Here is a 19692-nt window from a genome sequence, read left to right on the forward strand (position 1 = left end):
GTCGCGAGGGGCAGGGCAGGGAAGAAAAGAAACTGCGGCGCTGCAAAGAAGAGCAGACTAGAGGAGGAGAAAGACGGGAGAATGCTGCAAAGAAGGCAGGGTCTCTCAGATCCCCCTTTTGCTTGCTGCTGGGTAGACAGCCAGCAGTTTTTTGTTATGCGAAGGCTGGCTGCACTTACATAGTAACATAGTAACATAGTAGATGACGGCAGAAAAAGACCTGCACGGTCCATCCAGTCTGCCCAACAAGATAACTCATATTTCCTACTTTTTGTGTATACCCTACTTTGATTTGTACCTGTGCTCTTCAGGGCACAGACCGTATAAGTCTGCCCAGCACTATCCCCGCCTCCCAACCACCAGCCCCGCCTCCCAACCACCGGCTCTGGCACAGACCGTATAAGTCTGCCCAGCACTATCCCCACCTCCCAACCACCAGCCCCGCCTCCCGATCTTGACTAAGCTCCTGAGGATCCATTCCTTCGGCACAGGATTCCTTTATGCTTATCCCACGCATGTTTGAATTCCGTTACCATTTTCATTTCCACCACCTCCCGCGGGAGGGCATTCCAAGCATCCACTACTCTCTCCGTGAAAAAATACTTCCTGACATTTTTCTTGAGTCTGCCCCCCCTTCAATCTCATTTCATGTCCTCTCGTTCTACCATCTTCCCACTTGTGGCTGGGGAGGCTTAGCCTCCCCAAGCCTCTTATACCGGACGCCTATGATAGCATGACAAAAGAAATAAAGGACATTAAAAAACCAACGATGTGCTGTCTTTTTAGTTTTTGTCTTTTTTTTTTACACGCACTTTATGAGCGTTCATATATGCTGGCAGTACAACTGTTCGATAAGGGAAAAACTTGAGGGCGCGCCCGCACCACCAATTCCACTAACACTCCCTTAGCTCCACCCCTACCCCACCTTCTAGAAAATATCTTTTTTTTAGACGCACATTATGAACATTCATGTATAATATGCTGGCAGTATAACTGTTCGATAAAGAAGGAGGGAGGGAGAGAGGAAGGGACACATGGCAATACTTACAGATCTGGGGTACGAAGAACGCCTGTTGAAGAGGCGCTGTAGCACTTCCCAGCCCTTATCCATGTGCAGGATGTCTCGCCTCTTCCCTGGTTGGGGGAATAAACACTTTTCACATATTACAAAAAGCTGTGCTAGCCACAGCACATCCATGTCGGAGAAGTTGGGCTTTCTCCCGCGTGCAGCCATGACTTCTCCGACAAATGCGCACACGCACGTACCCACGCATAAATAGCACGTCGAAGAGACTTATGCACGCACTATATGGACGTGCTATGACGTGCTTATGATAGCTCTGGAGTTACCAGCAGCCCCTGAGCACAAGTTCAATATATCACGGTAAAGGTAGGGACTGCTTTTGTGCAAGGGGTTGGAAATGGTAGTGCATTGCATCGCATTCACAATATAATAGTAATTACGTCATCTGCATTCCATTTTTGTTTGTTGCTACCGTGACAGGAAAATGGCTCGGAGAACCCTTTTGTGCATGTTCCAGTTTACTACTTGCGCGTTAAACTGGCTAGAACCAGTTTAAAACCCAAGTTGCTGGCTCGTTAAGTTTAGTGCATCTGGCTGCCAGCCTGAGTTTTTTTTATAAGAATAGCAGGACCAAACGCGCAGCCTACTCCAGGGACCTGAATGCTGCTGTAATGGACCTGAGTATAAGATCTGAGGCTGGCATAGAGGGTGGTAAGTACTGTTTTTAATCACAATTTTTTGGGAGGGGGTTAGTGACCACTGGGGGAGTAAGGGGAGGCCATCTGTGATACCCTCCAGTGGTCATCTGGTCATTTATTTGTGGTTTATTCATTAATAAAACAGGTCTAGACCGAAACGTCCAACTTATAGCCCTGGATGTTTTTGTTTTGTTCCATTATGGCAGAAAAACATCCAAGTGTTAGGAACGCCTAGAACCCTCCCTTAACATGCCCCTGACATGCCCCCTTGTGATTGAATGCACTTATGATGGACATCATAGAAACATGTCTTAAAAAAACATCCAAATGCAGATTAATGCCACTTTTTGGACATTTTTCTCATTTGAAAATGAGCCCCGGATTGTTCACAGCAACAGCACCATTTTGAACTCTATACAATAAAGATTGAACTCTATACAATAAAGATTTGCAAACCTTTTTTTTCATTACGTATATAAATGATTAGGGATGTACATTCATTTGAAACAATATAGGAAATGGTATGGCATTTCATGTGGTTTTCAACCTGAAACAGTAGAACCCCCCCCCCCCCTTTAAATGTCATTTATCGAAGAATAGTGTGCTCTATTGCACAACAATGTATACTATAGAGCGAAGGAGCAGAATATTTAACAATAGGGCATATTATTTGAGCAAATAAGGTGCACTACTGAGCTCTAGTATGTACTATAGCAGAATACAGCAAACTATTGACATTACCCTGAAATAAAGAAAAACCAAATAAAATGAAAAATCCCATAAATTACATAAAAACTAAACTAAATAAAAATGTGTGGCCTGCACACTTCTCTAAAGGAGAACATCTTACGGTCCTTTTACTAAGCTCTGGTAAAAGGGGGCCTGCGTTAGTGTCGGCACCAGTTTTTGACACGCACTGGGGCCCCTTTTCACCACAGTGAGTAAAATTGGCTGTTTCTTAAAAGAAAAAGAAATGGTCGTGCGGTAAATGAACCACGTACCACATGGCCATTTTGGGGAGGAGCACTTACCCCCACCCATCAAGGTCTCCCATGCTAATCCAGTGGTAACTGGTCAGCGATTGCCACTGGGTAAGCACCGGTGCTACAAAAATAGAAAATATTTTTGTAGCGCTAGAAATGGCACACGCTGGGGGTGGGAACTACTGTTGAGCTCCTGCGGTAGCCCAGAGGTAGTTCCAGATTGGCGCACAGCAAGCCCACTGCCGCATACCAAACCTTTAGTAAAAGGGCTCCTAAGGCTTTTTCCGAAGTCTAGAGAAAAGACCTTGGTGAACCAGACTCAAAGCACATAGTATATAGCATGTGCTTTTGTAGCTATTCTAATTCTGTTTAGTGCTACTTGCATAGATAGACCTTAATCCAGGATTTAGTCCCAGTAATTTGGCCCCTGGATTGATAAATGTAAACATTTTTTAAGTGGAAAGGAATTTAAAAAAAGAAGTAATCATATAGAATTTAAAAAGGGATACACTCAGGAGCAACATTATAAAACTTTTCTTTATAGAGGGGTCAAAATGGCCTCCCAATCTAGGTGAAGGAGGCAATGAAATGTCTCCTTGACAGCCTAGAAAAATATGAGACTGTTTTTTCTTTGTTTTGGTTGTTGTTGTTGTTGTGTGTGTGTGTGTGTGTGTGTGTGTGTGTATGTGTGTGTTTGTGGGTGGGTGTGGGTGGGGGAGGGGGGGAAGGGGTGGAAGGGGTAATTTAAGCTTGAGTTTAGCACCACCAATTGTTTTGGAAAGCTAGACCAGATTGCTCAGGAAGACAACTACATTTTCTTATTTACAAAATACAGTAGTCTGAAACTCTGTAGACCTGCTTAAACAGCAATAATAAACATATAGAGTTGACCCATATATATAAATATATATATATGTGTGTGTGTGTGTTGTCTCTGCCCTGGAGGGGATACATGTAAGGGGGTTTGAAAGGAGCAATACCCAAACATTCTTTTGTTTTGGAAAGAACAATAAAATTAAAGGTAATTTTAGTACAGTTGCATGACATGTACACATCAGGCACATAGTCAAAGGGGGCATGTTCTGGGTGTGGTTTGAATACTACAAAACATTTAGACACATTCCTGATTTTGCATGGAAATACAAAAGGGGTTGAGAATGTCTGTCTATCTGGATGGGGGCAAACTAATTCTCCAGTAATTTAATGGAATGTAATGATACTTTGCATGAGGGAAAAACAGGTAAAAAGACACAACTAATTTGGTTCCAGAGCTATAAGACCCCCCCCCCCTCCACACACACACACACAAACATACATACATACATACCAGTGCATTTCTATGGCAGGAGTTCCAGCTTCTGTAGCGCAGAAACTTAAGAGGAAAGTTATCAACTTGGGCTAGCCTTAAAAAGTGTTATTTTACTGTTAACCCCAATTATTATTAACTAGGTCTTACGGAATAAAATGGGACCTGTGCTAAAATAGCACCAATTAGTGGTAAAACAATGTCTTTATCGTAGCCCTGGTTATAACTTTCCATCTTAAAGCAGCCCACGTTGATAACTACTCCCCTTAAGAATGAAATGTAGCAGTTGAGTTGCAGAACAGGGCAAAACAGTTTAACAGGCGGAATTCTCTATTCTTCCTGCCCGCCCCACCTTTCTGTAAACTAACCCACCCACCCTACAAATGCTCTGAAACCGCCCCCCACCCCAGTCCAACATCTACATCAGCCTGCAAAAACAGCCCCATCTCCACAAACTGGGCTGACTGTAGGTGACAGAGCGCTATTGGAGGTGCTGTTGCTGTGAGCACAGGGCGGCCAGGGCGCGCGCGCACCCCCCTCCCCCCGGTGAGAGACTCCCTGCGCCCCCGCCTGTCACTATTGCGGAGCGAGGGAAAGGAAGCGGAGTGTGAGAATCGCGAGACAGCCCCCGGAGGAGGGGCCCGTAACACATCATCCCCGCTGTCCCCGGCACCTGCCCTGTTACGCGCTTTTCCCGTCACGGTCCAAGGGGCATCATCACCTGCTGCGGAGGAGGAGGAACCGGGACACTTTTAGTCTCGTGCTGTCCGCCCGGCGTCTTCACTGGAAACCCGGCGCCGCGGAGTTCGAAGAAGAGCCGGGAACGTTCCGAGGCGACATGTACAGGAGGAAAAAGAGCTCGGCGGTAAGAGCCCAGGGACAGACCTGAAAAGCGGGGGCGAGGGAGGAGCAGCAGGTCCCAGACACACAGAGCAGATGAATTATAGTTAAGAAGAGAGATGAGTTAACTAGGGTCAGGGTTTTTAAAAATCAATATTTATTTAATATAATCCCTATAGCCATCACAGTTTGTTCCTCTTAAATGTGCCTTTACTTTGTTGACTCGACTGTATAACTAGTGTCAGTTTTAAGTATAACAAAAGGAACTGTAACGTTGAATTATTTTTCATGTTTCTTAAAATAGAATGGAGAAGATTCGGTAGATAAAATGGAGCCTATTGCCAACGGGGTTAATGATGGACTTCCCACGGCTGACGATGCTGACAATAAAGGGTGAGCAGTGGCCCTGCTTCTTATCTTCCCATAGTTTAAACCAATTTCTGACTGGGGCTGCTGTCTGAAAACTTATACCAAAAATAATGTGCTTAACATGCCTTTACTTCATACTACAAAATCTGGGAGTTGTATGCCTCAAGGTGCATAAAACTACATAATGACATTGTGGCATGCCTGGGCACATGGCTGCTGCTGAAGCAAAAGGTAAATAAAGGGTCATGGATTCAATATACCACCTTTCTGTGGGTGCAACCAAAGCGGTTTACATATATTATATACAGATACTTCTTTTTATACAGCACACTAAGTTGTTGGGGTTTTTTTGCCTCTTCATTCCAGGTAGTGGAGCTGGAACCTTTTGAAATTGCAGCCCCGCTGACTGTAACTGGAGCGGAAAGTGGAAGCCATTGCTGGCTCCCGCCCCATACTTTTATTTTTGTTTTATTTTGTTTTTAAATCAGCAATTGGCTCAGGCTGATGGACTTGAAACAAACTTCTGAATGCCAAAATAACATGTAGGGTACCAAAATTGAGCAAATCTGATTGGAGCACAGAACAACTGTTTCTAAATGTTGTTACTGCCAGTCTCTCAAGAGCAAGTAGCATGAAAATAACAGACTGATCGTGATACTGAGAAACACTAGATCACCAGTTTTCAAGCTGGGCAACAATGGAAATGAAAATGTTTGTGAAATGAATAGTAAAAGCAACTGGAAATGTACATACATAAGTATTGCCATACTGGGAAAGACCAAATGTCTATCAAGCCCAGCATCCTGTTTCCAACAGTGGCCAATCCAGGTCACAAATGCCTGGCAAGATCCCAAAAAAGTACAAAACATTTTATACTGCTTATCCCAGAAATAGTGGATTTTTCCCAAGTCCATTTAATAATGGTCTATGGACTTTTCCTTTAGGAAGCCATCCAAACCTTTTTTAAACTCAGCTAAGCTAACCACCTTTACCACATTCTCTGGCAGCAAATTCCAGAGTTTAATTACATGTTGAGTGAAGAAAATTTTTCTCCAATTCGTTTTAAATTTACTACATTGTAGCTTCATTGCATGACCCCTAGTCCTAGTATTTTTGGAAAGCGTAAACAGACGCTTCATATCTACCTGTTCAACTCCACTCATTATTTTATATACCTCTATCATATCTCCCCTCAGCCGCCTTTTCTCCAAGTTGAAGAGCCCTAGCTGCTTTAGCCTTTCCTCATAGGGAAGTCGTCCCAATCCCTTTATCATTTTTGTCACCCTTCTCTGCACCTTTTCTAATTCCACTATATCTTTTTTGAGATGCGGCGACCAGAATTGAACACAATATTCGAGGTGCGGTCGCACCATGCAGCGATACAAAGGCATTATAACAGCCTCATTTTTGTTTTCCATTCCTTTCCTAATAATACCTAACATTCTATTTGCTTTCTTAGCTGCAGCAGCACACTGAGCAGAAGGATTCAACGTATCATCAACGACGACACCTAGATCCCTTTCTTGGTCGGTGACTCCTAACGTGGAACCTTGCATGATGTAGCTATAATTTGGGTTCCTCTTTTCCACATGCATCACTTTGCACTTGCTCACATTAAACGTCATCTGCCATTTAGACGGCCAGTCTCCCAGTCTCGTAAGGTCCTCTTGTAATTTTTCACAATCCTCCCGCGCTTTAACGACTTTGAATAACTTTGTGTCATCAGCAAATTTAATTACCTCACTAGTTACTCCCATCTCTAGGTCATTTATACTCTGGGATGAATACCATCTGGTCTAGGAGATTTGCTACTCTTCAGTTTGTAGTACTGAAGCATTACATCCTCCAGGTTTACAGAGAATTTATTAAGTTTCTCCGACTCGTCAGCTTCGAATACCATTTCTGGCACCAATATCCCACCCAAATCTTCCTCGGTGAAGACCGAAGCAAAGAATTAATTTAATCTCTCCGCTACGGCTTTGTCTTCTCTGATCGCCCCTTTTACTCCTCGGTCATCTAGCGGTCCAACCGATTCTTTTGCTGGCTTCCTGCTTTTAATATACCTAAAAAAATGTTTACTATGTGTTTTTGCCTCCAACGCAATCTTTTTTTCGAAGTCCCTCTTAGCCTTCCTTATCAGCGCTTTGCATTTGACTTGACATTCCTTATTCTGTTTCTTATTATTTTCAGTTGGTTCCATCTTCCATTTTCTGAAGGATTTTCTTTTAGCTCTAATAGCGTCCTTCACCTCACCTTTTAACCATGCCGGCTGTCGTTTGGTCTTCCGTCCTCTTTTTTAAAAAGCGGAATATATTTGGGCTTCCAGGATGGTGTTTTTGAACAGCATCTTCGCCTGATGTAAACTTTTGACCCTCGCAGTCACTCCTCTATGTTTTTTTTTCATCGTTCTTCTCATTTTATCATAGTCTCCTTTTTTAAAGTTAAACGCTGACATATTTGATTTCTTATGTATACTTACTTCAAAGCTAATATCAAATCCGATCATATTATGATCACTCTTATCAAGCGGCCCCAGCACCATTACCTCACGCACCAGATCATGCACTCCACTAAGGACTAGGTCTAGAGTGGAGCGCATGATGTGGTGCGGGAGGTAGTGGTGCTGGGGCCGCTTGATAACAGATATGTACAGTTTGATTTTAGATAGAATGTGGAAATCGGAATTGAGACATCCAGGTCAGGACATGCCAAATTCCAGGATTATTTTAGAAATAGATTTACCATTGTAGAACCTTTTCTAAAGTACACTTAGAAATGACGTGTATTCACTGGTTACATGCGGCAGGAGCAACTGTTTTACAATTGTTTTTTTTTTTTAATGTATGTTTATTATTTTCACATAAACAAGTTCAATACATTATCCAATAGTTCAACTTAATGTACAATCCAGATGGGCTATAGACAACAAATGCTACACAACCCCCCCCCCCCCCAACCCCCTCTACCCTCCACCCTCCCTACTTCCAGGGTAACAACAGTCTGGCTCAACAGTTCAAACCGAGGGTGTTTTACAATTGTTAATGTCTAAAACATAGGGCACCTCTCTCTATAGCCCTCCCGAACCATGCATGTGCCAGATAGACACAGATGACAGCATGATTTGCACATGTGGTTGTGGCTATAACGCGTTTCATAGTGTTCACAGAAATTTCTGTTATTATAGAACTGTTTGATATTGGAAGATACCGTAAAAATGATCATGATGGAGTAACAGATATATGGTCTTATGGAATGGCTGACGGTCACTTGTTTTAAAAAGACATCAGCCGTTTCTGTCTATACGATGTAGGACTTGTATGTTTACACCCAGATGTTCAAAATCCACAACATTGCTCAACATAACTTTTTTGTTTTCTGTCAACTCTAGCTTGGCGTTTAGTTTTCTGGCTTCATGTAACAATTCTACATCTTTTAGCTTGACAGCGGTGGTGAGTGCCTTGAGACTCCCTGTAAAGCACAAGTTATTTCCCACATTATTAGACTTATACGGTCTGTGCCAGAGCCGGTGGTGGGTGGCAGGGATAGTGCTGGGCAGACTTATACGGTCTGTGCCAGAGCTGGTGGTTGGGAGGCGGGGTTGGTGGTTGGGAGGCGGGGATAGGGCTGGCCAGACTTATACGTTCTGTGCACTGAAGAGGACAGTACAAATAAAAAAAGTAGCACATATGAATTTATCTTCTTGGGCAGACTGGATGGACCGTGCAGGTCTTTTTCTGCCGTCATCTACTATGTTACTTTGTTACTAAGTATTCATGTCTGTGTGTCAGCAATTACATGTGTAAGTTGATATTTCAGAACCTAGACTATAAGTGCGAACACATAAACATGTATGTGTACCATTTTGGAAACCTACAACTCTAAATGCTCTCCATTAAGTACAGAACAGTCAATCATGTGGTACGATCAAAAATTTTTTTTTTGCGGGGGGAGAACACCAGAGGATTCCAAAATAGGCACTTCTACAAAACCTATCTGTACCTGGGAACAGCTGTAAATTCCATTGCTGATCATGGTGATCACAGACGTACAGCCCCCCTCTGAAACGGGGGATACATGTGTACTTTTTGGTCCTGCCCTGGTCCCACCCAATTCCCATCCTCTTGCCATATGCACTTATTACAGATTTAGACATGTGCATCCCAGCTTTCTAAAATCAGGTTTTCAATTTGTATTTGATATACACATGTTAATGATGGTATGCACATTGTATAGGGTGATACCTTTGTATTGGAGTAATCCACACAAACTCCTTCCTCAGGTCAGGATAGAATGAGCAAAAAGGTGATCTCTCAAGTTATTTAATGTATGCTCACCTATAGTGGACTAACATGGTAATCGGCTTTCGATTATACCGATTTGGACGACCCTGGGAGAAGGACGCCTATCTTCCGATTTATGTCGAAAGATGGGCGTCCTTCTCTTTTGAAAATGAGCCCGTTAGTGATTTAAACATCCAAAATTATTTGTATATGTAGTCTGGATTTAAAAGAAAAGTACATAAGCGATTGGTGCCACTGCTGACTTCATTAGTGCTTTTAAATATTGAGCGCTATAGAAATGATTTGTAGTAGTAGTAGTAGTAGTAGCTCTGTAATTATATTTTGTCTAGTAGTATCAGAATGCTTTACTGTAATACAATACAATAATAGCATGAAGAGGAAAGGCAGAAGCTGCGGCTGGGGGGGGGGGGGGGGAGGTGGTTCAGAAGAATTACAGGAGGTACAGTAGCCTTAATCATGACCCTGAATGCTGGACTGCATAAAGATTTCACACAGGCATTTTTTCCTGATTTTTTGATGTTTTAATTTTTTTTTCTTTAAGTCAGTTTCACACATTTATTCACCTGCATTAATTCATGGGTTAACAAAACTTAAGGGCCCTTTTACTAAGCTGCGTAGGCACCTACGTGCACCCATTGCGCATCAATTTGGAGTTACCACCGGGCTACCCCGAGGGCTGGGCGGTAATTTTGTTTTTTATGTGCATCTACTACATATGCCAGAAAATAATTTTTATTTTCCTGCGCGTGGTGGAAACCAGGCAGTAATTGTCATTCTACATGCATAGATGATTACCACACAGTTACTATGTGTGAGTTCTTACTGCTAAGTCAATGGCTGAGTAAAGTCTCAGACCCAAAATGGACGCGCACCAATTTTTATTTTGCCGCACGTCAATTTTTGGCAAAAATGTAAAAAGGTCTTTTTTACAAGCGTGCTGGAAAATAGATCTGTGCATGCCCAAAATACACGCCTACAGTAGCGCAGTCCATTTTGGCGCACCTTAATAAATGATCCCTTAATTTCATTTTGCGCACACTAAATTTTTTAAAAGGTGCACTAGTAGAGCAAATGCATGCCAATAAACGCATATTCCTGATTTCAGTTACAGTAGTGAAGAAACTCAAAGTCAGAGGAGAAGAGATTCATTTGTGCTTTGGATGTGAGGGTAAAAAGAGCATCAGCCACATGATGGAACATAGGGAAGTTGTTCCTACAGCACCAAGGCTGGAGAATGGAGGAGACGAGAGGCTGTGAAGGCCACTAGGGGTGCAGTGGGCTATTTGCTCATGTTTATCTCACAGTGAGCTGGTTTCTAAAACCTCAGCATAAGGTGATTTCAGGGGCTGATGTAGTAAGGATTTATTTCTCAGGCTGTGGGTTAAAAAAAAAACCATAGTAAACGAGGCTCTCTTTGTGTGAGGAGGTTTGGTAGAGAGATATGTAGATATCAGTACTAACAGGGCTTTTTTTGAGGGGGTACTTGGGGGTACTGAGTACCGGCACCTTTTCCATTGTGTGCTGAAATTGGCCCATGGTCCCCAAGTTTTAATGAAAGAACTCAGGCTCTACACACCAATTCTGCTTTGTCATAGATTCTGTGACTAGTTGCAGGGGTCCTGGCTATTGTGGGGTGAGTCCCTCAGTGATCACCTCATCCCTGAAGGGTGGCCTGACATTTGAGTACCGGCACCTTTTTAGCTAGAAGAAACACACTGAGTACTGAGCATACTGAAGCACAGAAAGAAAATGACCATGACTGTGTTGCTGGTACATTAAACTTTCCTGTTTGCATCACAGGTCTTTATCTGCCGCCATCTACTATGTTACTGTGTTATGTTACTCAACTTGACAATTTAGACAACAGAGAAACTTATCTTTTTATATGTGCTGGGCAGTGAATGGTTTGGAAGAACTGTCTGGAAGACATCTGTTTTTGTGGATTAATAGGAGGCAAAGCCTAAGAAAAATTTTGCCAGCATTTTCTGAATTATTTGGGAAAATATTTTCTTTGACTGAAACCATTCATATCTTGGTTCTGCACTAAGCAGCTTTTGCAGGTCTTGCAGATATACAGGTAGATGTGCCAGAGTCAGGCAGCCGCACACCAATGTATAGCTCTATTTTTGAATGACACTTCCCTCCAAATGCCTTATTTGCTGGATTTATGGTTTATGTCCATCAGAAAAGTGAGAATGCAACTTTTCTTATTCTTTGATTTCCATGGTTGAAATGTTGAATATGGTTCAAATGATACACGTGAATTCGCTCTGGAATATTTCTAAGGCATATTATATTTCCTCTAGTATTAAGAATACAGTGGAAAGAGGGGCAGATGTGCTGTGCTGGGTGTGAATTTTACTGTGGTGTTGGAGATGTCCATTCAGGAGACTGCTCTTTGAGGTACTTTGAGAGCTACCTTTTCAAGTAGTTCTGAGAGGGATATAGTTTTGATTAATTTCTTTAGGAAGTCTCAGCTTTCATGGTTCTCCTGTTCATGTGTTTCCATTAACCCCTGCTTCAGGATTCACAAAATTGATTCACAGAGCCTGCTGCAGTGTGAGTGTTTCTGGTAGGAGACTCTGTGAATCAATGTTGTGACTCCTGAGGCAGGTGTTAATGCCAAAATATAGCTCTGTCCGGAATCTGGAGTCCATTTGGTTACTTGTGCTGCAGTTGATACTCTAGTGGACATTTATTTATTTATGTACACAGGGCCTTTGACCCAACCTTTATTTTATATTTTTTAATTAAAGACTTGAGGATACAGTTTTTGATCTCTGGCATTTCTTCTCTTTGGGGAAACCCTTGGTCCACCCCCTAATTCCTGCGTACCTGGTTTCAGTTTCAGTTTATAGGTACAAGTTCACAGGAGCAAAAAAGCTTTAATAAGAAAATCAGTACCAAAACCTAGTAATCCACAAGCGGAATTACTCTGAAAGGGAACCACTTGACCTGTACTCACCAAAAGAGTGGAGAAAAAAGACCTCAGTGTCATCACTGGGTAAAGTTACTAGCATAAAAACCCTGTAACATAGTAAATGACGACAGATAAAGACCTGAATGGTCCATTCAGTCTGCCACTACTACTACTATTTAGCATTTCTATAGCGCTACAAAGCGTACGCAGTGCTGTACAAACATAGAAGAAAGACAGTCCCTGCTCAAAGAGCTTACAATCTAATAGACAAAAAATAAAGCAAGCAAATCAATTAATGTGTAGAGGAAAGAGAGGAGGGTAGATGGAGGCGAGTGGTTACAAGTGGTTACAAGTCAAAAGCAATGTTAAAGTGGTGGGCTTTCAATCTAGATTTAAAGATGGGCAAGGGTGTGGCAAGACGTAGGGGCTCAGGAAGTCTATTCCAGGTGTAGGGTGCAGCGAGACAGAAGGAGCGAAGTCTGGAGTTGGCAGTAGTGGAGAAGGGAACAGATAAGAAAGATATCAACAAGATAAACTCATTTTACATGGTATGTGATACTTTATATGTATACCCGAGTTTGATTTGTCCCTTTCTTTCTCAGGGCACAGACCGTAAAAGTCTGCCCAGCACTGTTCCTGTACTAAAAGTTCTGACGCTAACGTTGCAGACCCTTAACATTTACACTCCAGCCCATCCATATCTATTCAGCTATGATCAGGGCGTAGACAGTAGAAGTCCGCCTAGCATTGGTTTTACTGTCCAATTACCGGCGTCGCCACCCGATCTCTGCTAAGATTCCGTAGATCGATTCCTTCTAAACAGGATTCCTTTGTGTTTATCCCACGCATGTTTGAATTCCATTACCGTTTTCATCTCCTACACCTCCCGCGGGAGGGCAATCCATGTATCTACCACCATTTCCATGAAAAAATACTTCCTGACATTACTCCTGAGTCTGCCCCCCTTCAACCTCAGTTCATGTCCTCTAGTTCTACCACCTTCCCATCTCTGGAAAAGGTTAGTTTGCGGATTAATACCACTCAAATATTTGAACATCTGTATCATGTCACCCCTGTTTCTCCTTTCCTCCAAGGTATACATATAAATATCCTGTGTCATGACCACTGCTCCCTAAAATCTTAGCGAGCTGTGGTCATGACACAGGACATTTACCCCTGACTCAGCTTTAGCGAAACAGGGATTCCCTGTCGGGTATCGGGGACCTACTGGTTGCAGATACGAAGATATGCACTATGAAGACAGTGTGAGATAAGTGGATTATAATTACTCATCTATTTGGAATTACAGTGACTGTGATTAATTTTCTTACTTGTGGACATACATTTATTTATTTATTTATTTATTAGGATTTATTTACTGCCTTTTTGAAGGAATTCACTCAAGGTGGTGTACAGTAAGAATAGATCAAGCATGAGCAATAAAATAACAATACAAATTATGGCATAGTATACTACTTACAATGTCAACACAATACGTAATAGAACATTTTAATTGATAGTGAAGGGTAAAGCAAAGATGAAACATATATAGGTATGGTTACTAAGGCGCGTTAGCGTTTTAACACGCCTTTAAAGTTAAGAAGTGTTAAACACTAACATTACTATAAATTCCTATGGGTGCATTAGCATTTAATGCACATCCACCATTAACGCGCATTAAAAACGCTAACGCGCCTATAGCACACCTTAGTAAACATACCCCATAGATAGGTAGGAGAGTATGAAGAGTTAGAAAGTAAAAGTTGCACATGAGGTCAGAGAGATGGTTAAATATCTCAGCTAGGATAGGAGTGGGTAAACGTGTGCTTCTGCAGTATGTGCGGCCCATGTCACTCCTTGTGTGTGTGAGTGAGACTAACAAGTTAGTTACTTTCTCCCTAAAAGAGCCAACTTTCACCTGCTTCCTGAAGTAGAGATAGTCATGTGTTAAGCAGAGTCTTTCAGGGGCTACTCTGGAGAAGGCTCCCTTGCAGGTATCACATTGTGTAATGTCTTTTGGAGAGGGTGTGGTTTTTACTCTGGGAACTGAAGAGATTTTTGTTTTGCTATATTAAGTGCAGTTTTATTTCTAACCTTTGATGGTGTGCTATGCCTTAAAACTTTGGTTGACTTGAGTGGTGATGCTGAGGTCTTTTTCCTCCACTTTTTTGGTGTTTGCAGGTCAGGTGTGTGGTTCCCTTTTCAGAGTTATTCCACTTGTGGATTATTAGGTTTTGGTGCTGATTTTCTTTTCAATTTATAGGTAACCAAGTCAAGTTAATATTTTGTATTTTGGCATGAGATAATCATGTTATAAAAGAGTCATTATTTTTAACACTGTTGCATTCATGATCATAAACATCCACCCTTGTACAATTTTATTTTATGTAGGAACAATTTTATGGTGCTTTTCTTTTTCAGTTTTTTTTGTTGTTGTTACATTTGTACCCCGCGCTTTCCCATTCATGGCAGGCTCAATGCGGCTTACATGGGGCAATAGAGGGTTAAGTGACTTGCCCAGAGTCACAAGGAGCTGCCTGTGTCTGAAGTGGGAATTGAACTCAGTTCCGCAGGACCAAAGTCCACCACCCTAACCACTAGGCCACTCCAGTTATCATTCCAGTCCAACAAAAACATCTTTATTATGAAACATTGCTTTTTATATACAAATTCCCAACAAATAATGCATATTTCAGGCATTTCATAGTTGATATTATAAGCAATGAATTCTTAATACTGGCTATAGATAAGAACATAAGAATTGCAATACTGTGTCAGACCAAAGGTCCATCTAGCCCAGCATCCAGTTTCCAACAGTGGCTAATCCAGGTCACAAATACGTGGCAGAATTCCCCCCACCCCCCAAAAAAAACAAACCCCCAAAACAACAACAAAAAAACAAGATTCCATGCTACTTACCTCTAGGAATAAGCAGTGGCTTTCCTCAGGTCTATCTTAATAATTCTTTTACTTTTAGTTTAGATGGCATTACATCAGTGGCGTAGCTACGTGGGGCCTGGACCCCCCTGCCGACGACCCGCTCGACCCCCCCCCTCCCGCCGCCAACCCGCCTACCTTTGCTGGCGGGGGACCCCAACCCCCCCCGCCAGCCGAGGTCCTCCTTGCAAAAGGCTTGCTATTCCTTCTGTTTCTGACGTCCTACACGTTGGGGGAGGGGGGGTCAACGATGGTGGGCGGTGTCGTCGGCAATGGGGGGGCAGGGGGGTTGGCGGCGCCAGGGGGGGGCTAAAATTTGCTCCCTCACTTCAGGCTCTGGACCCCCCTCCTGCCGAAGTCTGGCTATGCCCCTGCATTACATTAGATGAATTGCTAAACCTTTAGTAATATGGTTACTTATCCCAGTGGTGATGGTAGGTAACTCTCCTTTAGGTAGTGTAGGTTCCCTGGATGCTAGAAACTTGCCTTGTGAACAGGTTAAGGATAAACCCTTGTATAGGTGAGTTATCCTGTTATACTTTTAGGTAGTTGACACCAATTCCACTGTTTTCAACATTCAGTCCCTTTCCCGATTGGGATCTCCAGATGTCAGCAGCTTTAATGTTTGCTCTTTTAAGGTTCATGTTCCCATCTCTCCATGACCACATCTTCTGTCTTAGGGTACTCTGTGCCTCAGAGGAACATCTGTGGATCAGACCAGCCTCCCTGAACAATCACTTCAAGATGAGGACACTTTGGTCTTCTCCTTAAGGATTCAGGGAACAGTTGATTAACAGACTGGCAACCCTTTCACTGTTACTTCTACCCTTGGTCCCTGGGATAGGGAACCAAGACTCCAGTAGGTCTCCTGAGTGGGGTTCCCTACCTACTGCATTTACTTTTATTTATCAGTTTAATTTTCCTTTTATTTATTCAATTTTTATTGAAAACTTCTGAAAGAATAACACTACAGAATACAGTTCAAACTGACATAGTAAAAAGTGTATCAAAATTATAACCAGCCTAACACAAGGTCACATTGTTTTTTGTTTACATTTATTCAGAGGCAGCCACTTGTATTATTCAAGACAACATTAAATTCCATCTCCTTCTGCTGTATATGTGCAACTCTCTGATGCAGGAACGGCAGTTTATCCTTATTCAGTCAGTGAAAGGTGTATACTTCCTTCAGAGTCTTCTTAGGCACTGTGGAGGGGCATTTTCGATATGACGTCTAAGTCCAACTTTGGACGTTTTGCAAAAAATATCCAAAATCTAAATAGGAAAGAAGGTCATTTTCAAAAAAAGAAAAACGTCTATCTCTTTTTTTTTTAAAATACTGTTTTGAACAAGGTTTTGTGATTTGGACGTTTTGTTTTTTGGTCCATTTAAAAAAAACAACAAAAAACGTCCAAGTGCAAAACGCACAAAATTAAGCCATTGGGATGTAGGAGGAGCCAGCATTTTTAGTAGACTTGTCCCCGTGACATCCCAGGAAAGCAATAGAGCACTCTAGGGGGCACTGCAGTGGACTTCATAACATGCTCCCAGGTACACATCTCACCATTGCTCCCTTATCTTGTCTGCTGAGCCTCCCAAACCCACCCAAAACCCACTACCCGCAACTGTACACCACTACCATAGCCCTTACGGGTGAAGGGGGCACCTATATGTGGTGAAAGTGGGTTTCTGGTGAGTTTTGGAGGGCTCACAGTTTCCTCCGCAAGTGTAATAGGTATGGGGAGGTAGGAGCCTGGGTCCACCTGTCTGCGGTGCACTGCACCCACCACTAGACTACTCTAGTGACCTGCATGCTGTTCTAATAAACCTGAGTATAACATCTGAGGCTGGCACAGAGACAGGCAAGTAATGTTTTTCATCACATATTTGGGGGGTGGGAGGAGGTTAGTGACCACTGGGGGAATAAGGGGAGGTCACCCCTGATTCAGTACAGTGGTCATCTGATTATTTAGGGTACCTTTTTGTGCCTTACTTATAAGTCTAGCGCAAAATGTCTTAGTTTTAGTCCTGGACGGTTTTGTTTTGTTCCATTATGGCTGAAAAACATCTAAGTCTTAGGAACACCCAAGTCCTGGCCTCAACATGCCCCCAGGAGATCTGGACGCACTTCTGATGGACTTCATAGAAAAATGTCTAAAAATAGGTTTTGAAAATACTGATTTGGACGTTTTTGTGAGAAAAACATCCAAATACTTCTTTATGCCACTTTTTAGACATTTTTCTGTTTTGAAAATGAGCCCACTAGTGTCTTTTGGAGCCATGTCAAGCAGTATTATTACTACTAATTTTCTACTACTTATATCTATAGCGCTACTAGATGTATGCAGCGCTGTACACTATATACAAAGTTACATAGAGCGGCATAATCGAATGGGGCGCCCAAGTTTTCCTGAGGACGTCCTCGCAGGACGTCCCGGAGAAGGGGCGGGGAAACCCAAATTATCAGAACAAGATGGGCGTCCATCTTTTGTTTCGATAATGTGGTTGGGGATGCCCAAATCTTGAAATTTAGGTCGCCCTTAGAGATGGTCGTCCTTAGAGATGGTCGTCCCCAATTTTCAGCTTTAATGGAAACCGAGGACGCCCATCTCAACGACCAAATCCAAGCCATTTGGTCGTGGGAGGAGCCAGCATTCGCAGTGCACTGGTCCCCCTCACATGCCAGGACACCAACCGGGCACCCTAGGGGGCACTGCAGTGGACTTCAGAAAAAGCTCCCAGGTGCATAGCTCCCTTACCTTGTGTGCTGAGCCCCCCAGCCCAAAACCCACTCCCCACAACTGTACACCACTACCATAGCCCTTATGGGTGAAGGGGGGCACCTTGATGTGGGTACAGTGGGTTTGTGGTGGGTTTTGGAGGGCGCACATTTACCACCACAAGTGTAACAGGTAGGGGGGGATGGGCCTGGGTCCGCCTGCCTGAAGTGCACTGCAGTACCCACTAAAACTGCTCCAGGGACCTACATACTGCTGTCATGGAGCTGGGTATGATATTTGAGGCTGGCATAGAGGCTGGAAAAAATATTTAAAAATTTATTTTTTTAGGGCGGAAGGGGTTAGTGACCACTGGGGGAGTAAGGTCATCCCCGACTCCCTCCGGTGATCATCTAGGACACATTTTTGTGGCTTGGTCGTAAAAAAAAAAAAAAAGACCAAGTGTTCATCAGGGATGCCCTTCTTTTTTCCATTATCGGCCAAGGACACCCATGTGTTAAGCACTCCCCAGTCCCGCATTCGCTATGCTTCCGACATGTCCTCGTGAACTTTGGTCATTCCTGCAAAGGAAAGCAGTTGAGGACTCCCAAAATCAGCTTTCGATTATGCCGATTTGGGCGACCCTGTGAGAAGGACGCCCATCTTCCGATTTGTTTTGAAAGATGGGCGCCCTTCTCTTTTGAAAATAAGCCTGATAGTAACCTATGGAACTTTATAAGTCTGTGTGCTTTGAAAATGAGCCTAACCTCTTTGTCAAATCTGCAAATCAACTACAGTCCACCAGTGTAGCCTTAAAAACCTCCAAGTCCTTATCCAGAAAATAATTCCTATTACATTAGATTTGATAAACATTAACCGAACAATTTACCAAATCTACCATTTCACATCTGTCAAACACAGGCCTTAAAGGTTTCTCTTGGGCCACACCCAGGTTTTCCTGAGCATCCCAGCTTAAGATAAAATACATAGGTTACATACAGAAAACCTTTTTTTTTTTTACCACAGTGTTTAACCTTCAGTAATTTCCATAGCATTTTGCTTTGTATTGTCCTCAGGCAGACTTCCTTCCTTCTCCTCATCCTCATACAAACAAAGCTAAGTAATTTTTTTCTCACTGCTCCTGGTCCACTACCCCTATATATGTTTCATTGCTCTCAAAATGTCACAACTGAATCTGGGAGATGTAGTCTTCCTCTGCAAATTCACTGCTGATACCTTTTTGGATATGTAGTACTCCTACATACTACCTTTCTCCTAGCCTCTCTTAGCTCCAGTGAGTGAAGAGCCTTTTTGTTTTGCATTTTCAGGTTCAGATCTAGCTTTTGTTCTCATATTTCGCTTAGGGACCCTTTTAGAATGCTGCGGTAGAGCTACCATGACGGTCGTACACCAAATTGGGACTACCATTGGGCTACCACAGGAGCCTGATGTTAGTTCCAATCCCTAGTGTATGCTATTTCCAATGCTACAAAAATATTGCTTATTTTTGTAGCAGCAGGGCTTACCTTGCTCTCTGCCCAGTTATTGCTAGGTTAGTTTGGGAGTCCTTACTGTCACATAAATAGGTGTCGGTAAG

General features: G+C 42.8%; 1 protein-coding gene across 1 annotated transcript in view; it reads left to right on the top strand.

Moving 5' to 3' along the window:
* Positions 1-4721: 4721 nt before the first annotated feature.
* Positions 4722-19692, top strand: part of ABCB1 (ATP binding cassette subfamily B member 1) — a 265216-nt gene continuing 250245 nt past the window's right edge. The window contains exons 1-2 of the mRNA XM_030199760.1: positions 4722-4876; positions 5156-5244. Coding sequence (XP_030055620.1) covers positions 4850-4876; positions 5156-5244 — 116 coding nt within the window. The 5' untranslated portion in view covers positions 4722-4849. The remainder of the gene's footprint in view (positions 4877-5155; positions 5245-19692) is intronic.

The sequence above is a fragment of the Microcaecilia unicolor genome, chromosome 1 (genome assembly GCF_901765095.1).
Source record: "Microcaecilia unicolor chromosome 1, aMicUni1.1, whole genome shotgun sequence".
Taxonomy (NCBI): Eukaryota; Metazoa; Chordata; class Amphibia; order Gymnophiona; family Siphonopidae; genus Microcaecilia; species Microcaecilia unicolor.